This window comes from Onychostoma macrolepis, chromosome 03 (assembly GCF_012432095.1).
Source record: "Onychostoma macrolepis isolate SWU-2019 chromosome 03, ASM1243209v1, whole genome shotgun sequence".
In the NCBI taxonomy this organism is placed as follows: Eukaryota; Metazoa; Chordata; class Actinopteri; order Cypriniformes; family Cyprinidae; genus Onychostoma; species Onychostoma macrolepis.
Genome location: NC_081157.1, coordinates 27,089,598 through 27,111,504, shown reverse-complemented (window position 1 = coordinate 27,111,504; position 21,907 = coordinate 27,089,598). Strand labels below are relative to the sequence as shown.

At 39.7% G+C, this 21,907-nt stretch overlaps 1 protein-coding gene across 4 annotated transcripts; it reads left to right on the top strand.

Moving 5' to 3' along the window:
- Positions 1-763: 763 nt before the first annotated feature.
- On the top strand, positions 764-21,827 carry kank2 (KN motif and ankyrin repeat domains 2). 4 transcript variants are annotated; one of them, XM_058770225.1, is made up of 14 exons: positions 764-880; positions 7,903-7,988; positions 9,091-9,140; positions 12,688-12,750; positions 12,961-14,340; positions 15,141-15,353; positions 15,461-15,566; positions 15,891-16,622; positions 16,727-16,814; positions 17,933-18,152; positions 19,321-19,463; positions 19,555-19,755; positions 19,855-19,953; positions 20,084-21,827. In XM_058770225.1, the coding sequence occupies exons 4-14, from the start codon at positions 12,705-12,707 to the stop codon at positions 20,138-20,140; spliced, it is 3,285 nt and encodes a 1,094-aa protein (XP_058626208.1). In that variant the 5' UTR covers positions 764-880; positions 7,903-7,988; positions 9,091-9,140; positions 12,688-12,704; the 3' UTR covers positions 20,141-21,827. The 4 variants fall into 4 exon arrangements, with proteins under 4 accessions (XP_058626208.1, XP_058626205.1, XP_058626207.1 ...); XM_058770224.1 differs by lacking the exon at positions 764-880 and adding an exon at positions 6,661-7,813; XM_058770222.1 differs by lacking the exon at positions 9,091-9,140 and having other exon boundaries at positions 765-880.
- Positions 21,828-21,907: the final 80 nt, after the last annotated feature.

The following is a 21,907-nucleotide window of genomic DNA, read 5'->3' as shown; positions in this document are numbered from 1 at the left end:
GCCTATTAAATGTGTATTTATACTATTAAATAAAAATACTATTTACAATATTCAAATATAGTAAATATATTGTACATATTTTAAGATATTAAAAGCTTTAAGCGTTTATGTATATTGATATAGATGCACACAATATTAGGCCACATGTAAATATTAAATGTATATTATTATTATTAAATGAAAATAATTTTTACAATATATTCATTTTATATTACATTCTGTATAGTAAATTTTTAAGCTATTTTAAAATATATATTAATATACTAAGATTGAAGACGGTTGAAGATATTTCTTTAAAAGCGTTTTTGAACCCTCTGCTTTTCGCACGCAGCCCTTATTAATCTCCTCACAGCTTGATCGTCTGCTTCTCAAAAAGCGACCTCCATATGGTCAACGTGTCATTGATATGTAACGAGACAAAGAGAAAAAACCCGCGCCTGTCCATCTGCGACCTAACAACATATTAATATTATCTTAATGTCGCTTTACAGCGCATATGGACGATGGGTGTCCTCATCTTTGCTATAGCATATCACTCGCGTAATCAAATCACTAACTGTTAATTGCAATACAGCGATTCAATGCAACGATGCATTAAAGCAGAATTTATTACTAATGAACGATTTCCGAGATGTTCCCCGAGCGTCTGTTTAATAATTATGAGCAAGCGTGTTGTTTCCCGCGTTACTGAGACAATTGCTCTGTTTCGCGAGGATTTTTCTGGTGAAAAGAGCAAATATTTGAGGAGGATTGTGGGGTTAAAGGAAGAGTGGCTCTTTAAGAGCGGAGGGAGGGGTTCGCCTCACGCCTCGGCTGCGGTGTTTTTGTCTCTGTCAGTGAGACTGCTGCTGGCCTGATCGACTGAGGACACTGGAAGGGGGTAGGTGACAATACACGCATGATTTCTGCTTAACCTTGTGATTTTTAAGGGTGGGGGGGAGCATACAGTTATACCGTATACGTGTGCACTGTCGTTTTTCCATTTGCTTTCATGGTTGTGATGCTTCAGTCTTTGTGCTGCTCGATTTTACTATGAGTTTCAAAGTAACGGTACTACGATTGGGATTCACCATTCAAAACGGACTTAATGCTACTATATATGACTTATTTCTAGAGTCGGTATTGCATTCATTTGAAAAACGATGCTCGCTTTTATTGGTTGATATATTATTATAGGAATACGGAAATTAAAAAGCGATTATAATGGGAAGCGCGCACAAAGCCTTTAACAGCGTGATCCTGAGAGTTCAGAGACGCGCGTGTGGAATTATATTTAATTCATAAGGAATATAATCACTTTGTTGTTGAAAACATTTTAAGTGTTAAAAATATAACTAATAATAATAATTAAAAAGCATTCGTTTTAATGTAATTTGCGGACGCGCGCCTTTTTGTTATAGTCAAATCAGGTCATAAAACAGCTTTTATGTGTTTTATCTGAATATTGCCGTAAGCGTTTATTTAAACAGGCTCGATGGGTAAATGAGTGCTGATGGCGGTTTGGGGGTAAATTCTTTATTAAATGAAAGCCCCGTGACTGCTGTGACTCTGGGGAGAGGGTGGGACGGCTGGAGTTCTTCATGACTTCCAGATGTTCACCACTTTGCTGCAGTGGTTTTGAATTCACTGGCCAAGAACTGCTGGGTTTAACACGTGCGCTGATTTAAATTAGCATGTTACTGATTGTGAAACACCTCTTGAACGTGTGAAAAAGAGCGAATGACACACGGTCAGCTCATTGAGCTTTCAAAACTTGTGTTTTTGTTGTTGTTTAGTCGTTTCTTTTGTGTAACTCTTACATTTGAAGTTTTTACTGTATTGTTTTAGTCACGCCACGCGACTTTGTGTTTTTGTTTTGGGGTTACTTTCATTCATTCTCGCCTGTCGTGTGTTTAACTAACAGCTATAAGGGTTGTAAAGTGATCACGGCAGCCGCGTCGTAGCGCGCAGGGCGCAGGAATGCGCGTCGTTTGGCGCAAGGGGTGAAGTCGCAGGAATGCGCGGTTATAAACCCCATTTGTACGGTGGACCACACGCTGGGCGTCTAACTGTTGTTTGCAAGACTAATGAAATTAAGCCACAGGATTACGCGAATCTGTCCCGAGCGCTTTTAATTTCCTTTAATTGTTGGCGTTTCTCAGCGTGTCACTTAATGATTGACGTCCTCTCAAGACCTCGCCCCCCACAGGAAAGAAAAACACAAACGGGATCTGCATCTCAGTCGTTTCTCTTTGATGGTATTGACACCTTTCAGATTTATTTCCTAATGTAAAGACTCCAGTATCTCAAACACATCTGCTCTAGAGTATCTTAAGTGATTTCAACTGTGCTTTATACACCAATGCTTGCTCTCCAAATTCATTTTACGGCTGAAACGGTCTTCTCGTTTGTGACTTTTTGTAGTTTACAGAGTTTTTTTTTTCCAGAAAACTCTTCTTTCAGAAAAATCATCCTCTGAGTGGTATGGACCTGTGTGACAGTGGGCAGCTTTGGTCTGATTCTCAGCAATTTTATGGCTTGTCATGTTCGCTTTAACTTGCCCCCAGCAGGCATTATTCTGCTTGATAGGTGTGTAAATCTGTCTGTCACTTTAAATGTGATGTTCAATTCATCTTAGACAATGCCAACAATCATCAAGCACACAAACAATCACCATCATTCTGTTCATTCGGCAATAATTTCTAACTTTCTTTTTGGTTCAATAGTTCCCATTGAAAAATCACATCAAGGCACATCAAGTATAACATCAGTGAAGTCTCATTGCTTTTGAAAAGTATGAGGGCTTGCCATTACCACGTGCTTATCTGCTGTATGTAAATTTTTTTTTTTTACTTGACAGTGACAGCACTCATTACTCATTATTCTGTAAATGAACCAAAGTTAACCCTATATAGCCTAAGTTTAATGTGTTGTTCGTGGCCAGTTCCTAAAAAGGCCAGCAAAAATTTCAATTAAATAATTTAGCAGAAATATCTCATATAAAATAATGCATTCAGAACAATACCCAAACCAATACAATGCACACCCACCAAACAAACAATTCAACACAAACTGTAACTTTATTAGCACACTCCAAAAAAAGTGTTTGCAAAAATGTCAGTATTCTAGTGTTCACATATTTGATTAACAAGTCACATCTTCAGTTAAATAGTAATAGTAAGGGTAAGTATTAATTCCTCTAATGCTGTTACAGAACATGCAGACTGACTAAAAGCATTAAAAAGCATAGATTAGCATATTTGATTGCATTTTACCAACTCAGAAGTCTATATTTATTTAAGATTTGCCCACTGTGAAAGCTGTTAAGTTTCTGAAGTAAAAGTAGGAGGTTTGTTTATATAAAATTTAAAGTGACATCATTGTTTATGTTAGCCTGTGCTCATCTTATCAAACAATATGTGAAATGTGTAATGATTATCAAAGCAAATCATTTCTTATAAATCTAAAATTATTTAAATTGCACATACCTGTTGACATTCTTTACGTTTTCTAAAAGAAAGATATATATCGTGTATATCATATATGATTTTTATATCTCATTTTGCTCTTATAAACCCTGTCCCTTTCTAACACTCGACCTTAAGCTCGCATTCAGATCTGCCTCCATCTAATCAACAACCAATGTGTAGAACCAAGTCCCCGCCCTTCATTTTTAATTTTTTGACAGTCTGTTTTACTCTATTCAGCAGCACAATATGGAAGAAAAGATCTGTCTCTACTTCAATTACATCATGACTTTGAACTCATTTTGCAACTTTTGCCCAGATATCATAATGTATGGTCGTGACTTAATACATGGCCTTTTGAAAAAAACGCACCTGTTTCGGGTTACATTTAGCTTAAGGCATAATCAATTTAGCCATCTTTTATTGTAGCTCATTACACAAGTAATTTTGGAAGCTTCATGCTCCTTTGTGCAGTGTATGTGCCTCGCAACTGAAAGTAAAGAACCGCTCTAATCCGGAGAAGACATTAATCTGAAGGGGAGAATGGAAATTTTAGAACAGACTGGAGTCCCCAGAGTGAAGGTGTGTCGAAGTGTTTGTCTGCTCCTTGTGTGAGACATGTGTTCTGGGGTGTGTGCTGTGCCTCGTCTATGCCAGAAATATGTTCAGTAAAGTCTCTCACAAAGGTTCTGCGCAAACGTCATTTTATCGTAACTCTATATTCATTCAGCTCTGTCAGGATGTATGAGAGTTGCCCTCTGGAAAAGTTTTGGTTTCCACACGAGAGGTCTGGAACCTGGAAATGGCCGAGGCTATGAACGTTCCCCATGAAATCTGCTTCCCTTACTCTGTTTACATTAGCGAGCAGAGTCTGACTAACCCCTAAAATCTCCCCGCACAGCTGCCCCGACCGCAGTGATGAATCGGCACCCCTTATGTACTCATGACCTTATCGCTGCTGCATGACACGACACTTACAACGTGTCTCTTTTGTTTGTCTCTTTCTACTTCTAAGCATTTATATTCCCTCCCAGCTTGCCCGTGCCATTCATCACCCTTAATCCCGGTTCTCTCAGGAATTTGCCGTTAGTACTTTTTTTGGAGGGTAAAATTGGATGTCTGTGGTGGTTCCTGTTGCCTGGCTCCACCCCGTGGGCTGTTTCCTGTTGGAGGTCAGCACAATGACCAATGGCGACGCGGCGTGTGTTTGTTCTGCTCCTGCTCCGGCCGTAACGTGAGCAGAGAGAGGCCCCTCCCTGGGCCTTGAGCTTTGGCTTCAGGCCGTGGTGTTTCTCTGGATGCCGTCGTTTTCTCCATATACCACTCCCTAATGTAAAAAACAGCCTTGTATGTGCAGGGCATGCGGACAGTTTCCAGCATCGGTCATAATTCTCTATAAGGTCCTGGTTGGAACTTCGCAACAGCCTATATTTGCGAAGTTGGCAGGTTTGTTACGTAACCCCTAACCCAGTGGAAATGTCCCCAGACGGACTACAAATTGAAAAGAACTGAGCGCCGAGTTATGCGTGTTATTCTTCCATGAATGGATATCAACAAGATCTGGTCGCACAACAACAGCTTTGGACCACCAATGGAGAAGTATTCCTCCCAGAACAGCTTCACTCAGGGTCAGAAATTAATGGGGGCTTGGGGCAAAAATACCACCAATAATGCCTCCCAAATTCAAGATAAGGGCCACTTTTTCATTAAGAGGCAATATTTGCCCCTGAAATTGAATTAAAGGGGCGGTTTTTTTTTATAATTACCTTTTTAAATGCATGAATCTGTGTTGTCTTTTTCTTCACGTTTCCTTTCAGCCAGTTACTTAATTGGAATCACTTTCAGAACTATTTTTTTTCCCAACTGATGAATGATAAAAACTTTGACAGCCAATCAGAAGTTAAAAGAGATCAAGCCTTTAAAGCAGCAGACAATAAATCTCCAGCATGTGCTTGTAATAAACAGGACGTCCGTTGTTGTGGATGCTAATAAAGTAATCTCATAGTTAACATTTTTGGGGCCTAAAGCCCAAAGTGTACTTCACTTTTTACGCTAGCGTATGCGTACAAAAACCAAGTATACTTGGGGCTTTAAGAATTGTCAAACGTAGTACAAAGACACGGCACAGTTCCAGCTTTGTCTTATGTTTTTCTTGAGTGGTTAGAGGAATGCACTAAATACGATCACAATCGGGATGGATGAGCCTTTTAAACTGTGTTTTCCTTAAGTTTCATCTAGTCCCGCTGTGCTTTTTTACAGCATATGGTCAGCAAAGGTCACAAAACGTAAAGGCAATGGCATTTGAAATGACTCACGCTGGGTTTCTTAGTCTGAAAGTATTTTTGCTCTAGACGTTTCCATTTAAATATCACCCTTTGCTGTTTTAGCCTCTCCTGGTGTCCATCCTGGACCTACACCCTTTGTCTTTCTGCTCTCCTTCCTGCTGAATTTGCTGCGTTTTTTTTGTCTTTTCGGTTTTTCTCTCCCTCCCTGATTTTGAAGTCTCCCCTTCGCCCTTGACAGGGAGGAAGTGACCGACTCCTTACTGGGTCTTTTGGGGAACTGTAGCTCCCTTTCCTGTAACTCTTTCTGAACCTGAACTCTACGTACACATGTGTGCACTTGTTTTCAATGGGCCGCAGCCCTCATGTAGTTTAGAGCACAGTATCGTCCTCATCTATCTAAAGGTCATGAACTTTTGTTGAGTACGTGCTTGACAGTGTGTGGCTTCATGTGTGGTTGGAAGGAGACATTTATGTTGTTGGCCCTAGACATAAGTGCGTAGTCAAGTGTGGTGTCAATCTTTCAAGCTATTGTTTTATGTTCATGTTTTGGCATTATCTAAATTTATCACCATCCACATAGTCATTATGGTAAAAAAGACTATCGATTTAATAGTATAGTATGTGACACAGTGCATGATAAACAGTGGGTTGTACTGTATATACAGTCTGAGACCACTTTATTTAGCATTTTTCTTATTTATTTATTTGCTAATTATGCTCATTCAAAAGTTTGGGGATAGTAAGATTATATACAGTAGTCAACATTTGAAGTGGATCAAAAATGTTCACCAAAGTTGTCCTAAGACAAGAACGCATTTTGGTTTTAGGACAACTTTGATGAAGAGTTTTGATCCACTTCAAATGTTGACTACTGTATATATACACAAACACAAAGAATTTAATCTTTTTTTTTTTCTTCTTTTTTTTTACAGAAAGGATGCATTAAATTTATCAAACGTAACAGTGAAGACATTTACAATGTCTTTATAACAAAAGATTTTAATATTAAAGAAATGCTGTTCTTTTTTAAACTTTCTATTCATTAAATCTTAAATCGTTGTTTATTTGCAAATTTTAATTCGATTTTGAATCTCAAATTTTTGAACTCCACTATATCTTTGTTACATCATTTTAAGTCATCAAAATAAATGCCAATGTCAATAAATGTACTCATAAACTACTAGTGAATACATCCAGAAAAAGAAACTGCGCATTAGAAAGAGTTTATGGTTACGGTAAGATACTCTTCTTGTTTTCCAGAAAGAATAGGACTTTCTCAGCAGTGGGCAAATGAGAAGCATTACGTGTGTTTTAAAGGCAGTCTCTCTCTCTCTCTCTCTCTCTCTCTTCCCCATGCTCCTCCCAACTCTATATTAGAACCAGCTGTGGAGTTTGAGGCTGAATGAATGGCTCTTTGTGATTTGGCTGTCACTCCTGTATAAGGCTCTGTTTCTTTCTCCCTCTAGAAACTGGCATGACAAAAGTGTTGGAACAATGTAACCTAATGTTCCTACTTTGACATTGTTACGCCATAAAATCATATCAATTCACCACTAAGACTGCAGAAATGCATGTACGAGATATTGAGCTTTAGAAGAACGTGCCCTTGATTCTTCAAGTGTAAGTTTAGATGGCCAGAAATGAAATGTCTGTATGAGATGAAGAGGATAATTTTCCAGTCATGCAGATTTTTAACCACAAAGTCGCTTGAACCGTGCTCTTGAGGAAATCTTTGAGGTGTAGGAGTGTTTGTGAAGGTCCACGATGTTCTGGAATGTTTCTGGATGCCGTCTGCTGTCCGGCAGGGGTGTGTCCGTCTCTTTGGGTTTAGGCGGGTGACTCAGTAGAACTCCGGACCAAAAAAACACAGCTCACAGCGCAGAGCTTTCCCAGGCTCGGAGCGATTTGCCAAGTAACATGTTGTTGTGGTTGAGGGAGATGAGGGGTGTGTTGTGGTGGTAAGCAATGATGATAGAGAGCCAAGACGAATTAGTCTCTCACAGAAGAGGCTTTTTTGGATCAACAGTCGTGAGGAGTGGCTTCTGTAGTGCTCGAGATGACTGCAAACGTCTAAAATGAAGGGTGCGACCGACAACGTACAAAGAATCTGCCAATGCTAGTCATAATTTAAACCGTTTTGTAAATAATTCATCTTTTTCCTACTCCTTCAGGATTTTGGTGGCACCCATAAGAGAGTCGAAGGAATCGAAAGAGGAGAGCGAGGAGGTCGGGGAAGAGAGACCATCATTGCAGCACAGTGAGTTAACTCTGACTGCTATCTTTAGACAAGATACAAATTACTCAAGCGGTTCCCTTGAGTTTAAGGAGTCGATTTTTCCTAGTTTGTAGATAAGCATCCCAAATTCCACGTCATAGCCAAGAAAAATGAAGCTGCTTGTTGCATACGGTCCTTGAGTTTCACACAGTGATAAAGAGACCTTTGAACATCATCATCAAAACTAAACACCCCTTAATGTTTATCCGTTCTCGCTTGAGTGAAACTAATGACCAGACTTTTTTTCTTGACATGTTTTCATAATATGAAACAAGCTTTGAGGAATTCAGCTTTCCTGACTCCACAAGCATGGTGAAATCACTCCTACTGGCCACCGAATGTAGACCGTTATAAGACTTCCCTTAAGATTGCTAATCTTAATAATGTGGCAGTGGGTGTGGGACACCCTGGAGGCAGGAGATGTCAACTTCCGCTGCTCTGGAATGTAAAGCGAGGGAAGTTGGGAGAGCGGTACGGCGAGAAGGGCATGGGTTTGGGGCAATGCATTCTTTCCGGTGGAGGGTAGAGACTGGCTGTGCTGGTGAAAGGTCTGCTGCATGCCACTGAGAAATGGCAGGGCGCTGCCGGGGAGGGGGGCACACTGTGCTCTGTTCACTGTCATCTCAATGGGACACTGTTTATGAGCAGACAAAGAGCGAGGAAGGTCACCGCCACACATGCACGCATAGTGCCCGACGCAGCCCTGTTCTTCAGCAGGAGAGGGTGGACATGGTGGGCTGGAGAAGGGGATTGTTCGGGAGCATAAGGCATAGCGCTGAAACGACAAGAGTCAGAAAACTAGGCTTCGACATTTACTGTAATGTAAATGGCACTGTGGTATTTCCAGGGTTTTGCTATGTGATTGCTAAAATGTTGCTAAAAGCGGTTTGAAGTGTGTCGCTGTGCAGTATTTTGGATGGATATTGATACACAGCTTCTGTTTAGAGTAATTTTAGCATGTTGCTGAACAATTCATCTAAATAAAATCGAAACGGAGCGTCTATCTACACTAAGTGTAAATAGTCAGCCTTGTTGGCAGAGGCTATGTACTCTAACTCCTCCCACCAATGTGTGTTTGGGATAGATGATGTTACAAAAGACGGCTGCCAAACAACAGCTCCAGTGGCGGAAATGGTAAATTGTGTAACACATTCATTTTGAGGCCTTTTGCCAAATTCATTCTTCTTGCTTTTTACATCATATATCACATCGGAAAGGTGAAGGAAATAATTGAAAAGTTGAAAATAAAGTATCGGGTAAGGTTAGGGTAGGTGTAGGACGGGCTTTATGAATTAATCTTTATTTTCATTGTATGCACCCAGTGGTACAGAACAACGAAATAGTGTTAGCAGCTCTTTAATCTCTTATTGTCACAATAAGGCAGTATCAATATAATAATTTTAATAAAAATGATCATTTACACTCAATATGTTATTCCTGCATACTGTTTTATAATGTACTAAACTGAGGTGTAGATAATTGCCACTATTTGCAGTAAGTAATATAAACAGCAGAAAATACTGCTATTTTCGCTTAGTGTAAATAGAATCCATTGTTATTTACAATTAGCGCAAAAAGCTGCTGCCAAATCAAAATTGTGATATGTGATTAACAAATCGCAAAGACTGCAATTTACACTGTAAAAAATCATTGTAATTTTAACTGATTAACTAATAACTAATAAACTAACTAATAAAAATTTTAATATTGTAAAAAACGGTATGGAAAAAAACTGTTAATTGGTTAACAGTAAGTTCTCGTATTATATACAGAGAAAAACTGTAAAACTGGGGGGGGGGGGGGTGTTGCCTGTTTTATCAGTTGACTGGAAAGTCATAAGTAGGTTATGGCGGCAGGGAAAAATCAGTAAGCTGACGATTTGACTTAGTACTAACAGTTCAGTATGATACAGGATGAGTTGCACATTAAAGTTTAAGAGTTTGTTCAAATCTTAACCCTAAATACTTACAATAATAACAATAGAGCAGAGAATAATAGAGCAGAGAAATAAAAGTGAGAGACAAAGAGAGATGTGTTTGAGTAAAACAAGGGTGTTTGTGACATAGTGAGAGATACAGAGCAGTTATTGCTGAAGGCTGGATGTTTGTCATGCTGTGAGCCTTTACTGGAGTCTCTAATTATGGAACATCAACCGTCCCCCTGTCAACACTCTTCACAGCACTGACGCTCAAATTTTCACACATACACACACAAGTTTGTGTGTTAGCACTCACAGTAACATTTCTCAAGCGTACTCAACATTCATTTGTGGCTGTGGCAGGGGAATAAAAAACCCACTAATTAAGATGATATTGACTTAAGCAGCTCGGCATGTTTTAATAAAATCTTTTTTGTCCTGCATGGCGTCATTATCATCTTTCTACATTGTGATATGTTTAATGGGCACAGTCAAAAAATTTTACAGTTTTTTTTTTTTTTTTTTATTATTAGTTTCTAGTATTATTGGTAAAAGTATAGTTTTATTCTTTCTCTAATTTTTTTATATTTAAATGTGTAGTTTTTTTTTTTTTCATTCTTCATTGACCTCTGTTATTTGCATTAAAAAAAAAGTTATATTTATCCTACATATTCCATTTAATGAAAATAGGTGAAGTGGAAACTTGGGAAATCTTTGTGACAAAAAACTGACTTGCTTACCAAAAAAGGTGCTAAAGTTTAACAAACAAAGAAATAATGATTTTTTTATTTTTGTTTATGTATTTTTAAAAAGCATTTAATAACAAAAACTGAGACAAAGTCTTATGTCATAAAAAAAAAAAATAATAATAATAATATATATATATATATATATATATATATATACTGTATGTGTATTATATGAATATACATCTGAATGGTAGTGATAGTTCAATAAGATTCATTTAATACAAAACAAATACAACCGGATATCAAAATGGGCACTGTGACGCAGCTGAGTGGCCTGTTAAATGAGTGAGATTTCAAGTGTAAGGAAGTGAGCAAAAGCACACAGGATGGGTAGTGGGCAAGAGAGCTCATTTTGTCGGCTTAAGATCTACAAAATACCAAATCAGTTCAGTCAGTGTTTCCGTGTGCCCTACTTTCTCCTCAAAAAGGCAAGAACATAAACAGACTGAGAGGGTCATGAGATTAGACAGAGGGGAAAAGTTTTGTGTGAGGCAGCAAGGGAGAAGCAATTTGCCATTATGAACTGAAATGACTGGAGCAGTCAGCAGTTCTCTTTGAGATGTCTGTGAAGTTCGAGCCCAACTCTGTGGTCTAATATGCTGTTAATGTTGGGAACAGAGATAGCTTGTGGCACTGCACCCCCCCTTCCCACTGACTAATGACCTAGAAAGTTAATCTTTGGCAAAAAGGCACATTAACTGGGAAAGATGCAATGCTGAGGGGAAAAAGAGAGCAGTCTAAAAACACAAGAACCAGATGAAAAGAGAGAAAAAAATAGTTATAGTAAGGCCTGTGCATGTAATGCTTCGGTTTCATTTTACCTAATTGATTTAAAGCTGGAATGCTTTGCTTCAGTCGAAATGTGCAACTGAGAGAGCAGAAGAAGGAAGAGCGGACAGAGGTCAGCTGCTATCTCCTGATCATCAGCTGACAGAGTGAGGAAAAATAAGGGAGAAAAGAAGAGATAAAAAGCATGGAAAAAGTGTGGGAGAGAAAGGCCAAGCAATAGTGCCTGTGTCTCTGTTTTTTTACAGTACCTCGATTCTGAGAACCACAGAGAGCGTATTCAGATGATTCCTAATAAGGCTGTAACTAGACGCTCTTTCTCCTGTTGTCGCCTGCCAGAGAACTTTCCCCTCTTTTTCCCCTCTCCTCCAAACAAGAGAACTAGAAACAAACAGAAACTGAACAGTCTAACTTTGTAGGGGATAAAGGAGGGGACAAATTAAAGGGAGTTTGACCCTCCTAATTAAGACTTGAACCCAAAACAAAAGATTTGTGTGGGATCTTAAAGGTACACATTCAAGTCAGTGTTAGTTCATTCTACATATTTCATTAGGAACATTTTAACAACATTCACAAACATCAAAAGTTAGCTTACTAGTTAAATGCCCACGAGTTTTCTGTTAGGATCTATAATTATTTATAGATTTACATTTAAATAGGTGTATATCACTACTTTTATCATTATTTACTTAACTGTGCCAGGGTGCCCAAAGACCCCCCCCGCCCACCCCCCGGAGGGGCACTGTATAATTTGTTGGACTTCAAAGAATAGTTTACCCGAAATTTACTCACCCTCATGACTGACTGACCTCTATGGAACACAAAAGGAGATATATTGACAATTTGAGATTGAATTTAAGATGTGATCAGCTGAAGAGTAAATCATATTCAGAGATGGGAACCGAGAAGAATTTAACAGCTCTGATTCATATTCATCTTAACTTTTCCGCTTTCATAACGATTCCATTAACAATCCTTTAGGTACTTTATTTGGAGAAAACATGGTTCTCAGTTTCAAACCTAACATATGTTAGATAACTTGAAAAGTACCATTTACCTCCTGCCTTTCCCCTGCTTGTCTGAGGAGTATATTTGTACGCTGCTGCTTAATTTCTGATTTAAAGATTTTTGAATGAGAGCTGCCTATTAGGTTTGGTAGCTGGCCATAGATCTCATAGGTTCAATTGGAAAATTGGTATTGGTTACTTACAGTATCTTTCTTATCCAGGAGAGATTGGCTGGTGAATGACAATCATGGCTCAGGTGCTTCATATGGACTCTGGTTTTCCAGGTAAGGTCCCACTTTGAATTCGGATACTACACATACTCTAATGTTTGTATATTGTGATTCGGTTGTCTTTCTCCAGTTCATCCGCACTAAAGAGGCTAACTAGTAAAGTGAAACCCTGATTTAGTCATAGCCTTATTCTTTTCCCTGTTGTCTGATTCCAAGATTAGACTGAGATTTCCTGCAGTTTAAAGTTGTTTCCTCTGTCCTTAGGGAAGATTAACCCCCCGGAGCCCCCCTCCTTGCATGGAAAGGATCCAGAGGCTCCATACTCAGTAGAGACCCCCTATGGCTACCGTCTGGACCTGGACTTCCTCAAGTATGTCAATGATATTGAAAAGGGCAACACTATTAAGAAGGTGCCAGTGCAGCGGCGCCCACGTTATGGCTCACTTCCACGTGGCTACGGATACACGGGCTCCTGGTGGACCTCCACTGAGTCGCTCTGCTCCAACGCCAGCATGGACAGCCGTCACTCGTCGTACTCCTACTGTGCGCCGGGCTTTCACAGCTCACAGCGACCCAACTTCAGTACGGCACGCGTGGAGAAAACCTTGCTGGATGCTCGCCGCAAACTGGAGGAGGAGAAGGATGGCCGTCGTTTCTCGAACCTGGGCAGCATGCACAGCAGCATGGCAGGCTCCAACACCTCACTATCCAGTGCCCACAGCTTCAATCGTGCCCAGGGAGGGGGCTCCTATACACCAATGAGCTCCGGCTTGTCCACACCTGTCTCACCGACGCCCGCCCATCTGCAGCACGTTAGGGAGCAGATGGCCGTTGCCCTGCGGAAGATCCGGGAGCTGGAGGAGCAGGTGAAGACCATCCCGGTGCTGCAAGTGAAGATCTCCGTACTTCAGGAGGAGAAGAGGCAGCTTAGCGTGCAACTCAAGAGCCAGAAGTTCCTGGGCCACACACTGGGGTTCAGTCGGAGCCGTCCACGAGGAGAGCTCTACATCGACATCCCCGAAGAGGAGACAGGAAATGGGACAGGAGCCGCAAACAGAGCCGCAGGAAGTCTATCACCTACCACTCCGGGTTCCCTTCAGGACTCAGGATGTGAAATTGAGGAGACTGTAATTGTTGGTGGAGCTCGACCGGGTGCAAAGCGGGAGGTGCGAACTGTCGGTGTGGGACCTGAGGTGGCTTACCGTCAAGTGGGAGTAGGGGTGCGAGAAGAGGACTTGGGGCTGCTGCCTGAAGCCGAAGCCCTCAAGACTAAGGTGGGGCTTTTAGAAGTTCAGCTGAGGAAAACGATGCAGGAGCTACAGAGCGCTCAGCAGAAAGTGGAAGCAGCTCAGAGAGAGAGGCAAGCTCTTTCCGCTCAGGTGGGCCATGCGGTGAGAGCCACCAGTATCGGCTGGCAGGAGCAGCAGGGTCAGGCACACGGTGCGGGCCTGCACACAGTTGTCAGTTTTACTCAGCAGCCTCATCAGCAGAGGACCGTGGGGATCCAAGTGTACACGCTGGAGCAGCCCACAGTGGTGGGTGTGGGGAAGCTGCTAAGAGCCCAGGGTTGCACTTCTCCAGCTCAGCCTGTGTCTGCAACGGAAGGAGCCCACAGAAGACATGCAGAGTCCCCAGCAGCAGAGGGTGTGTGTATCTTTCGCTATTTACTTGCCTTCATGTTGTTCCAAACCTGAACTACTTTTCATGTAACATGAAAGGAAGCAGAATATTTGTTGCTTTTTTCTGTACAATAACAGCGAAAGGGGAAAAACAATGTTCACTTGTTAAATTACAAAGAAAGCATCAAAGAAACAGCATGAAAGTGGTCCATGCCCCATATTAGTATTCTGACACCACATTTTAGCTTTCTATGAGCAACATAGTTCACTCCAAAATCTCCAAATTGTCCTAATCCTAACCCAACTGCTACATGTGTACACATGAATATACACATGTGTATTCAGATATGGTGTGGGAAGACACAGTGTGCCAAGCTTAAAGACAATGGAGCCATTGCCCTTTTGAATATGCAGAAAAATAATCTAATGCATGATCAGTAGATCAGAAGATCATGCTTCACAGCGTTACCACTTAGCTGAATTCTAAACACAGGTTTGCAGTAAAGTGGATAATATTGCATATTTAAAATTTTGGATTGATTATTATTTGTTATATGTTGAATTTATGTTTTTAAAAAAGACACGACAGAACGTGACATTTATTGTCCATTGCAGTGTCCACAGAAGTATAGTTTGACCAACCTTAAGTCATATGGTCCACTTTTATGGTGCCGTTTTTCAATTTTTGGAGTTACACCGCTTCTGTTCTGTGTTGAAAATAGCAAAATGGATATTCTCAATTTTTTTCCCCTTTCGTGTTCCACAGAGAAAGAAAGTTAAACCAACATTTTTGGATGAACTATCCCCTTTCTCTTTTGCCCTCAGAATCGCCGCGTGAGTTTCCCATTGCAATAAGCTCTAAGCAGGTGCGGGAGGTCTTGAGAAGTGAAGTGTCCAAATCAGTGCCAGTGACCAACCAGGCAACTGCTATAGAGACAAAGTGCAGCCAAGTGGCAGCCGTCTGCCCACGGCTAAAAGAGGGAGAGGTTAACCAGCAACCAGCAGAAGAAGCCATCCAAATCGATCCAGCAAAACCAGGTTTGCTTTGTTGTTTTTTAGTAACTGCTGATAACAACACATCAGGCATCTTCCATATATTCCAACTAGTGATTTTTACGCTGTCCATGCGTATGTTTTTTTTCCAGCCTCTCCTCAGTCCAACCTGAGGTCAATCATGAAGCGAAAAGCAGATGGGGAACCTGGCTCTCCGTACACCAAAAAGAACCTGCAGTTCATAGGAGTCAATGGAGGGTAAATAAAGAATTATGTGAATTAAATAAATATGTTGTAGATATTTGTTTAAACAATATTATCATTGAACTACTATGTATTTTTGCTAATGTTTCTTTTAGCATAATGCATATTGCTCAGACTATTTGTTCAAGGGTGACTTTTTGGTTTATAAGAAATTTGATATTAAACTGAAAACAAGCACAAAACTATTATTTTGCTGCCTTGCGACAAATTTAGTTTCCTTCAGGAACTGCACATCTAGTTTAGATTATCCATTTGGGATCCATTTCATTAGATCAGAGGGTTTTATGTGGTAAATAACAGAGCTAATGTGCCCTGCAGGTACGAGTCGACATCCTCTGACGACAGCAGCTCGGAAAGTTCAGAAGATGAGAGCGATGCAAGCGAATACCATGAGGCTACGGAGAAACTACCGGAATCTGCGGTGCAGCAGTCTCAGGTGACCTCCTGCAGCCCGCAGCCCATCTGTGAGACAGCAGCTGCTCAAACACCTCAGCACAGCACTGCCCAGCCACCAGCCAATCACACTGCAGCACAGCAAAGCACCAGCCAATCGCAAGCCATGGATGCAGCTGCCCAGCAACAGGTCACCCAATCACCAGCAGCAGAGGCAGGCATTCAGCTCTCTGTAAACAAAGCGTCAGTGACCACCACCACGGCTCATCCGGAAGGCATCATTCCATCCGCAGATGTTTTCCAAGGGCGTACCTCTCAAAGCACTGCCGCTTCTCTTGAACAAGACTCTGTCCAGTTGTCATCCAGCAGCTCTATGGTGCAGCAATCCAAAGCCACCGATTCAAACGTCCAGCCAAATCTCTCTCAGCCAGATGTGTCGGGCCTTGCTGCTCAGCAGACAGCCACTCAATCACAATCCATTGGTGCCAAACCTCAGCAAGATGTTAGCCAATCAAAAACCGCTGACCTTACCGCCCAACAAGGAGCGACACAGTCACAATCTACTGATGCCTCAGCAAAACAGGACATAGCCATATGCTCCACCAGTGATCCAGCTGCAAATACAAGCACCACCCTTAATAACAAGCAAGCAAGCAGGTAGGGAGACTCAAATCAGCGACACAAGCTCTTATGAGATTAATTTTTGATTATGTAAGTTGGCTGTAAATGCTGAGTGACCAGCATTTTCTCTTTCTTTCTAGACTGGAATTGAGTGGCAGTCTCATGGCGGCTCTCCACACCTTGCAGAAGGCACTCAGTGAACCAAATGCATTTAGCCATCAAAATGCAGTATGTGTTCTCATGCTTAAAAGTGATAGATAGCATAGTTCATAACTTCAAAGTGAAGTATGTAATTAATTTGCTTAGAAAATTAGTAGGTATTTGCATAGGGCCTTATGAGTACTGTAATGCAGAAAAAACACGCATCCAGTTAAATAAATGGAATTTACAGTATAACTTATAATGTCACAGAATTTGACAAATTTTGGATGAATAAATCAAAAGTAGGCCTGTACACATAATCAAGTCACAATTTGTTAGTTTTGCACTAGGCCTTCACGACAACTTGTTAAAATAAAAGTTTGGTTTAACTTGAAATTGTGACAAGTATATTACTGTTGTATAGTAGAATGTACTTTTCAAATAATAGAAATAATAATAATAATAATAAGAAGAATAAAACTTATTTTTTTAAAGAAATATCACACAATTCCTCTGTTTTATTTTTGACAGTAAACCTCTATTTTGCAGTGCTTTGTTTGCCAAAAATAAAAGTAATTGTTACATTTTCATTTGAATACGTTTTAGAAGATTAATTAAATATTAATATGGTTACCACCTTTTTAAATTTTTAATATAATTTAAAATATATATATATATATTTTATTTAAATTATTCAATTGATAAAGTTTTATTAATTAAATTAATTAGACACACTTTTTGATTATTAAAATTATTAAACCAATAAATAGGAAACCAGAAAAAAATTTATAAAATGGAAAACAGAAGAATTTGGGAAAATTTCATATGGATTTCATTGGGCCCTAGTATTTGCAATATCTTTGATTGCCATTTCTATTGTTCCACTGACGCATTTTAAATATTAAAATAGAAAAACTAGCATCACTATTGTTATTGCTTATTTTACTACCTTTCCCATCCAAAACTTTGCCATATAACTTGTCCATATATATATACTTGACCAGACTTGAGGTTTGACACTGTGGTGGCAAGTTATGCATGGACAAGCACCACTCATATTTTATAAAGAGCAAATCCAGAAAATCATTTGGATCAAAATGGCTCGCCTTTAAAACAGCTTTTCGGTAATATTGAGGATCTGCTAGTAAATGAGCATGATGTATTTATTCTAATACGTTGTAGTCAAAGCCTGTTTCTGTCTCCAGAGGACAGCCTACACCACGGTGCTGCAGGAGTGGCTCAGAGTGTCCTGTCATAAGGCTGCTGACACTGTAGTAGTCAAAGCCTACATGGACACCTTTGCCTCCATTTCTCCCCAGCTACTGGAGTTTGTCATCAACATGGCTGACGGCAATGGAAACACAGCTCTGCACTACACTGTCTCACACTCCAACTTCCCTGTAGTCAAACTACTGCTGGATACTGGTGAGCGACGCTCTTCACATCTGAGCAGTGCTCACTGCTGACACACTATTTTCGTAGGTGCTATCAAACGGCCTGGCAGGCACACGCACATGCTTTGACACATTATATCGTGTCTCTCCTCTCCCTATCTCTATTGTTAAAAGGGAATTCAGTGGGGAAAGGGAAATCAGCAGAGTTCAGTATTTAAAGAGTGTCAATAATATGTGACCCTGGACCAAAAAAACAGTCATAAGGGTCAATTTTTTTGAAATTGCGATTTATGCATCATCTGAAAGCTGAATAAATAAGCTTGTTAGGATAGGACAATTATTTGAAAATCTGGAATCTGAGGGTGCAAAAAAATCAATATGTTCAAATCGCCTTCAAAGTTGTCCAAATGAAGTTCCTAGCAATGCATATTACTAATCAAAAATTAAATTTTTATATATTTACAGTAGGAAATTTTCAAAATATCTTCATGGAACACAATCTTTAAGTATTATCCTAATGATTTTTGGCATAAAAGAAAAATTGATCATTTTGACCCATACAATGTATTGTTTGCTATTGCTACAAATATACCCGTGCTACTTATGACTGGTTTTGTGGTCCAGGGTCACATATTTTATTATTAATATTTTAAATTAAATGTTTAAGGCTGTTAAAGTTTGAGGTTGGTAAGATTTTTCAATGTTTTTAAAGAAGTTATTCACGTAGACTGCAGTGATTAAAAAGTACAGTAATATTGTAAAATATTATTACAATTTAAAACAACTGTTTCCTACTTAAATTTATTTTAAAATTGAATTTACTCCTGTAATGCAAAGCAGAATTTTCAGCATCATTACTCCAGTCTATTATTTTTATCAATGTTGAAAACAGTTGTTCTACTTCATATTTTTGTGGAAACCATTATACATTTTTTGGGATTCTTTGATAAATAAGTTCAAAAGAACAGGAATTATTTGAAATAGAATCTTCTGTAACTTTGTAAATGTTTTTACTGTCATTTTGTTCAGTTTAATGCATCTTTAAAAGTATTCGTTCCTTTAAAAAAAAAAAAAACGTACTGACTCCAAAGCTTTGAACAGTAGTGTATTTGTGGTCAAAAATATGTCAGTACTTTTTATTTAGCATGTGACAGAGCTATATCCGTACCTTTTATTTATCAGCTGTCCTTGTTGTGTAGGTCTCTGTAATGCTGACAAGCAGAACAAGGCTGGTTACACAGCTATCATGTTGACAGCTCTGGCTGCCTTCAACTCTGACAGTGACCTTCAAACCGTCCTACAGCTGCTCCGCACTGGAGACGTCAACGCCAAAGCCAGCCAGGTGCGCCCCCTTCTGGTCCCTCAGTGTACTTCAGTATGTGTCAGTCAGTGTGTTATGCTGATGGGTGTGTGTGTGTGTGTGTGTGTTGTAGGCGGGGCAGACGGCGCTGATGCTGGCGGTCAGTCATGGCAGAGGGGACATGGTGAGAGCTCTGCTGTCCTGTGGAGCTCAGGTGAACCTGCGTGACGATGACGGCTCCACAGCACTCATGTGTGCCTGTGAACACGGACACGTGGACATTGTGCGGCAGCTGCTGTCTGTGCCGGGCTGTGACGCCACGCTCACTGATAATGTGATTAGACACTCATATTGGCGTAGACATATATGAACCCTTTAGCTTTTACGAAAATGTTTATTCTGGTTTGTGACATCTTCTGTTGCTCTTTTACAGGATGGCAGCACAGCTCTCTCCATAGCACTGGAGGCCAGTCAGAATGACATTGCCGTGCTTCTGTATGCGCACCTCAATTTTGCAAAGCCACCTTCCCCTGTGAGTGTGCTTGCTCTGTTATCACCTAATAGCCAAAGTCAATAACAAATGTCTCAATAACAGCTATCACATCCAGTATTCTGTTCATCAAGCCTGTGAGTTGAGCCACCAAGTTTCTCCTTTTCCACAGGTGTCACCAAAGTCTCCGATTCTGGGATCTTCTCCTCCCTCCTCTGAACTGAAGTAAATGGATGTCATGAATCAGATGTCACCTCTTCCAGCAAACAATCCTTGTCCATTCCACTGTCTGTGTGTGTGTGTGTGTGAGGTTTTGTGTGTTTGTGTACATGTGTACAGTATGTGTACCCACAATTTAGCATGTACAACTTTTAGAGATATAGGAACTGTGCACTCTTAAAAGAATTAGCACTTGACACCATTGATCCTTATGTGTTGTTTTCTGTTCCCTTTGTAGCGTTTTCCATTGTAGCGAAGGAAAAAAGGGGTGCGATTTCAAATAAGAATAACAACAAGCGTGTAACAGCAATATCATTCATCTAGCGGTCCATTTGTTAAACAAGTGTTACCTTATACAGTCAATTTATCGAAGTGCGTTTACTTTTAACAATCCAGCAATATTTAGCATTCAAATCATCAAGTTATAGTCATACAGCAACTGATTACATTCATAAGAGCATTGTGTAAACAACTAAAAAAACCATGTATTTTAATCAAGTGTCCTTTTATGGTTTTTACTATTCTAATAAGAAAAACACATTCTGAGTTTCCACACCAGCTGTTTTCAGAACAATTTTTGATAACCTTTACAACAATATATTTGATTATACAGTGCAGTTGCCTCACCCTTCAACGGAAAACATAGTGGTCCAGTTACTTCTCTAGGAGATTTGTAATGCTATCTTTTACAGGTAATACACTTATGGTGATATTTTAGCATTTTTACTGAATGAATTCACATTGCGAGACGTCATCCTGCTTAAGATTTTGTGGGCTTGTGTAAATCATCTAGCTGTACAGGTTCTCTTTACCCTAATGGACAGCATTGCCACCACAGATTTGTTCACAGCCGGTGCAGTATTATGGTCTCTTGTACTTTGTTTACTCTGATTTGTGGAGGACTGCATGTTTTTGTTATTTTGTTAATGTAAAAACTTGTATTGAAGGTTTATTGAACAAGGGCTCTCCAAAGACATTATAGATGAGCATAAAATGAGATTTCCAGAGCTAATACATCATTTTTTTTTAATATTGTATATTGCCAGTTTGCAATCATACATAGCCAGTGAAGGAAATATGAAGGTACGCAAGTTCCTTGTTGGATGAGGCCAGATGTCGTCTAGCGCATCGGGTTTAAGTGATATACACATATTGGTACTGGCACGTGTTCACTGAGCACCAGTTGATTTTGTATCTTTTTGCTCAGTCGCTGGTGGTTTTAGGGTGCAGAATGTGGGGGGAAAGGCTCAGTATTGTCTATGACGAATGTAAATTGTTTTCCAAAATGAAAATAATATATATCATCTCCAAAGTTTTAGTGCAAAGACTATAGAATTTTTTCCTTAGCTTTTTTTTAACCACACAAGATGTTGGATTTTATCATTTTAAATGGAAGAGCTTTGTTTAATTGGAAAGATGATAGATTGAACCCACTTTGTACACATGCTTTCTTACAACTAGTTTAGTACCTAATTAGTTTTATACTCTTTTGTATTTGTTTTATTTAACACTCTTTGAATATCTCTAAATTTGTAATATCTGTTCACAGCTTTGTATATCATTTGGCACATTTGCCGGCCATGAACCTTTATGTAAAGTGCTCACATTTAAATTCGTCTGTTTGTTTGTTTGTTTGTTTCCCTCGTTTTTGAAAAAAATAAATAAATTTAGATTGAAGGAAGTGGAATTGAGTATTTATTGAATGTGTACGCATTATAGACCTACAGGACAATGCAGCCATTTAAGAAACGTGTCCGATGTTCATACTTTATTTGTT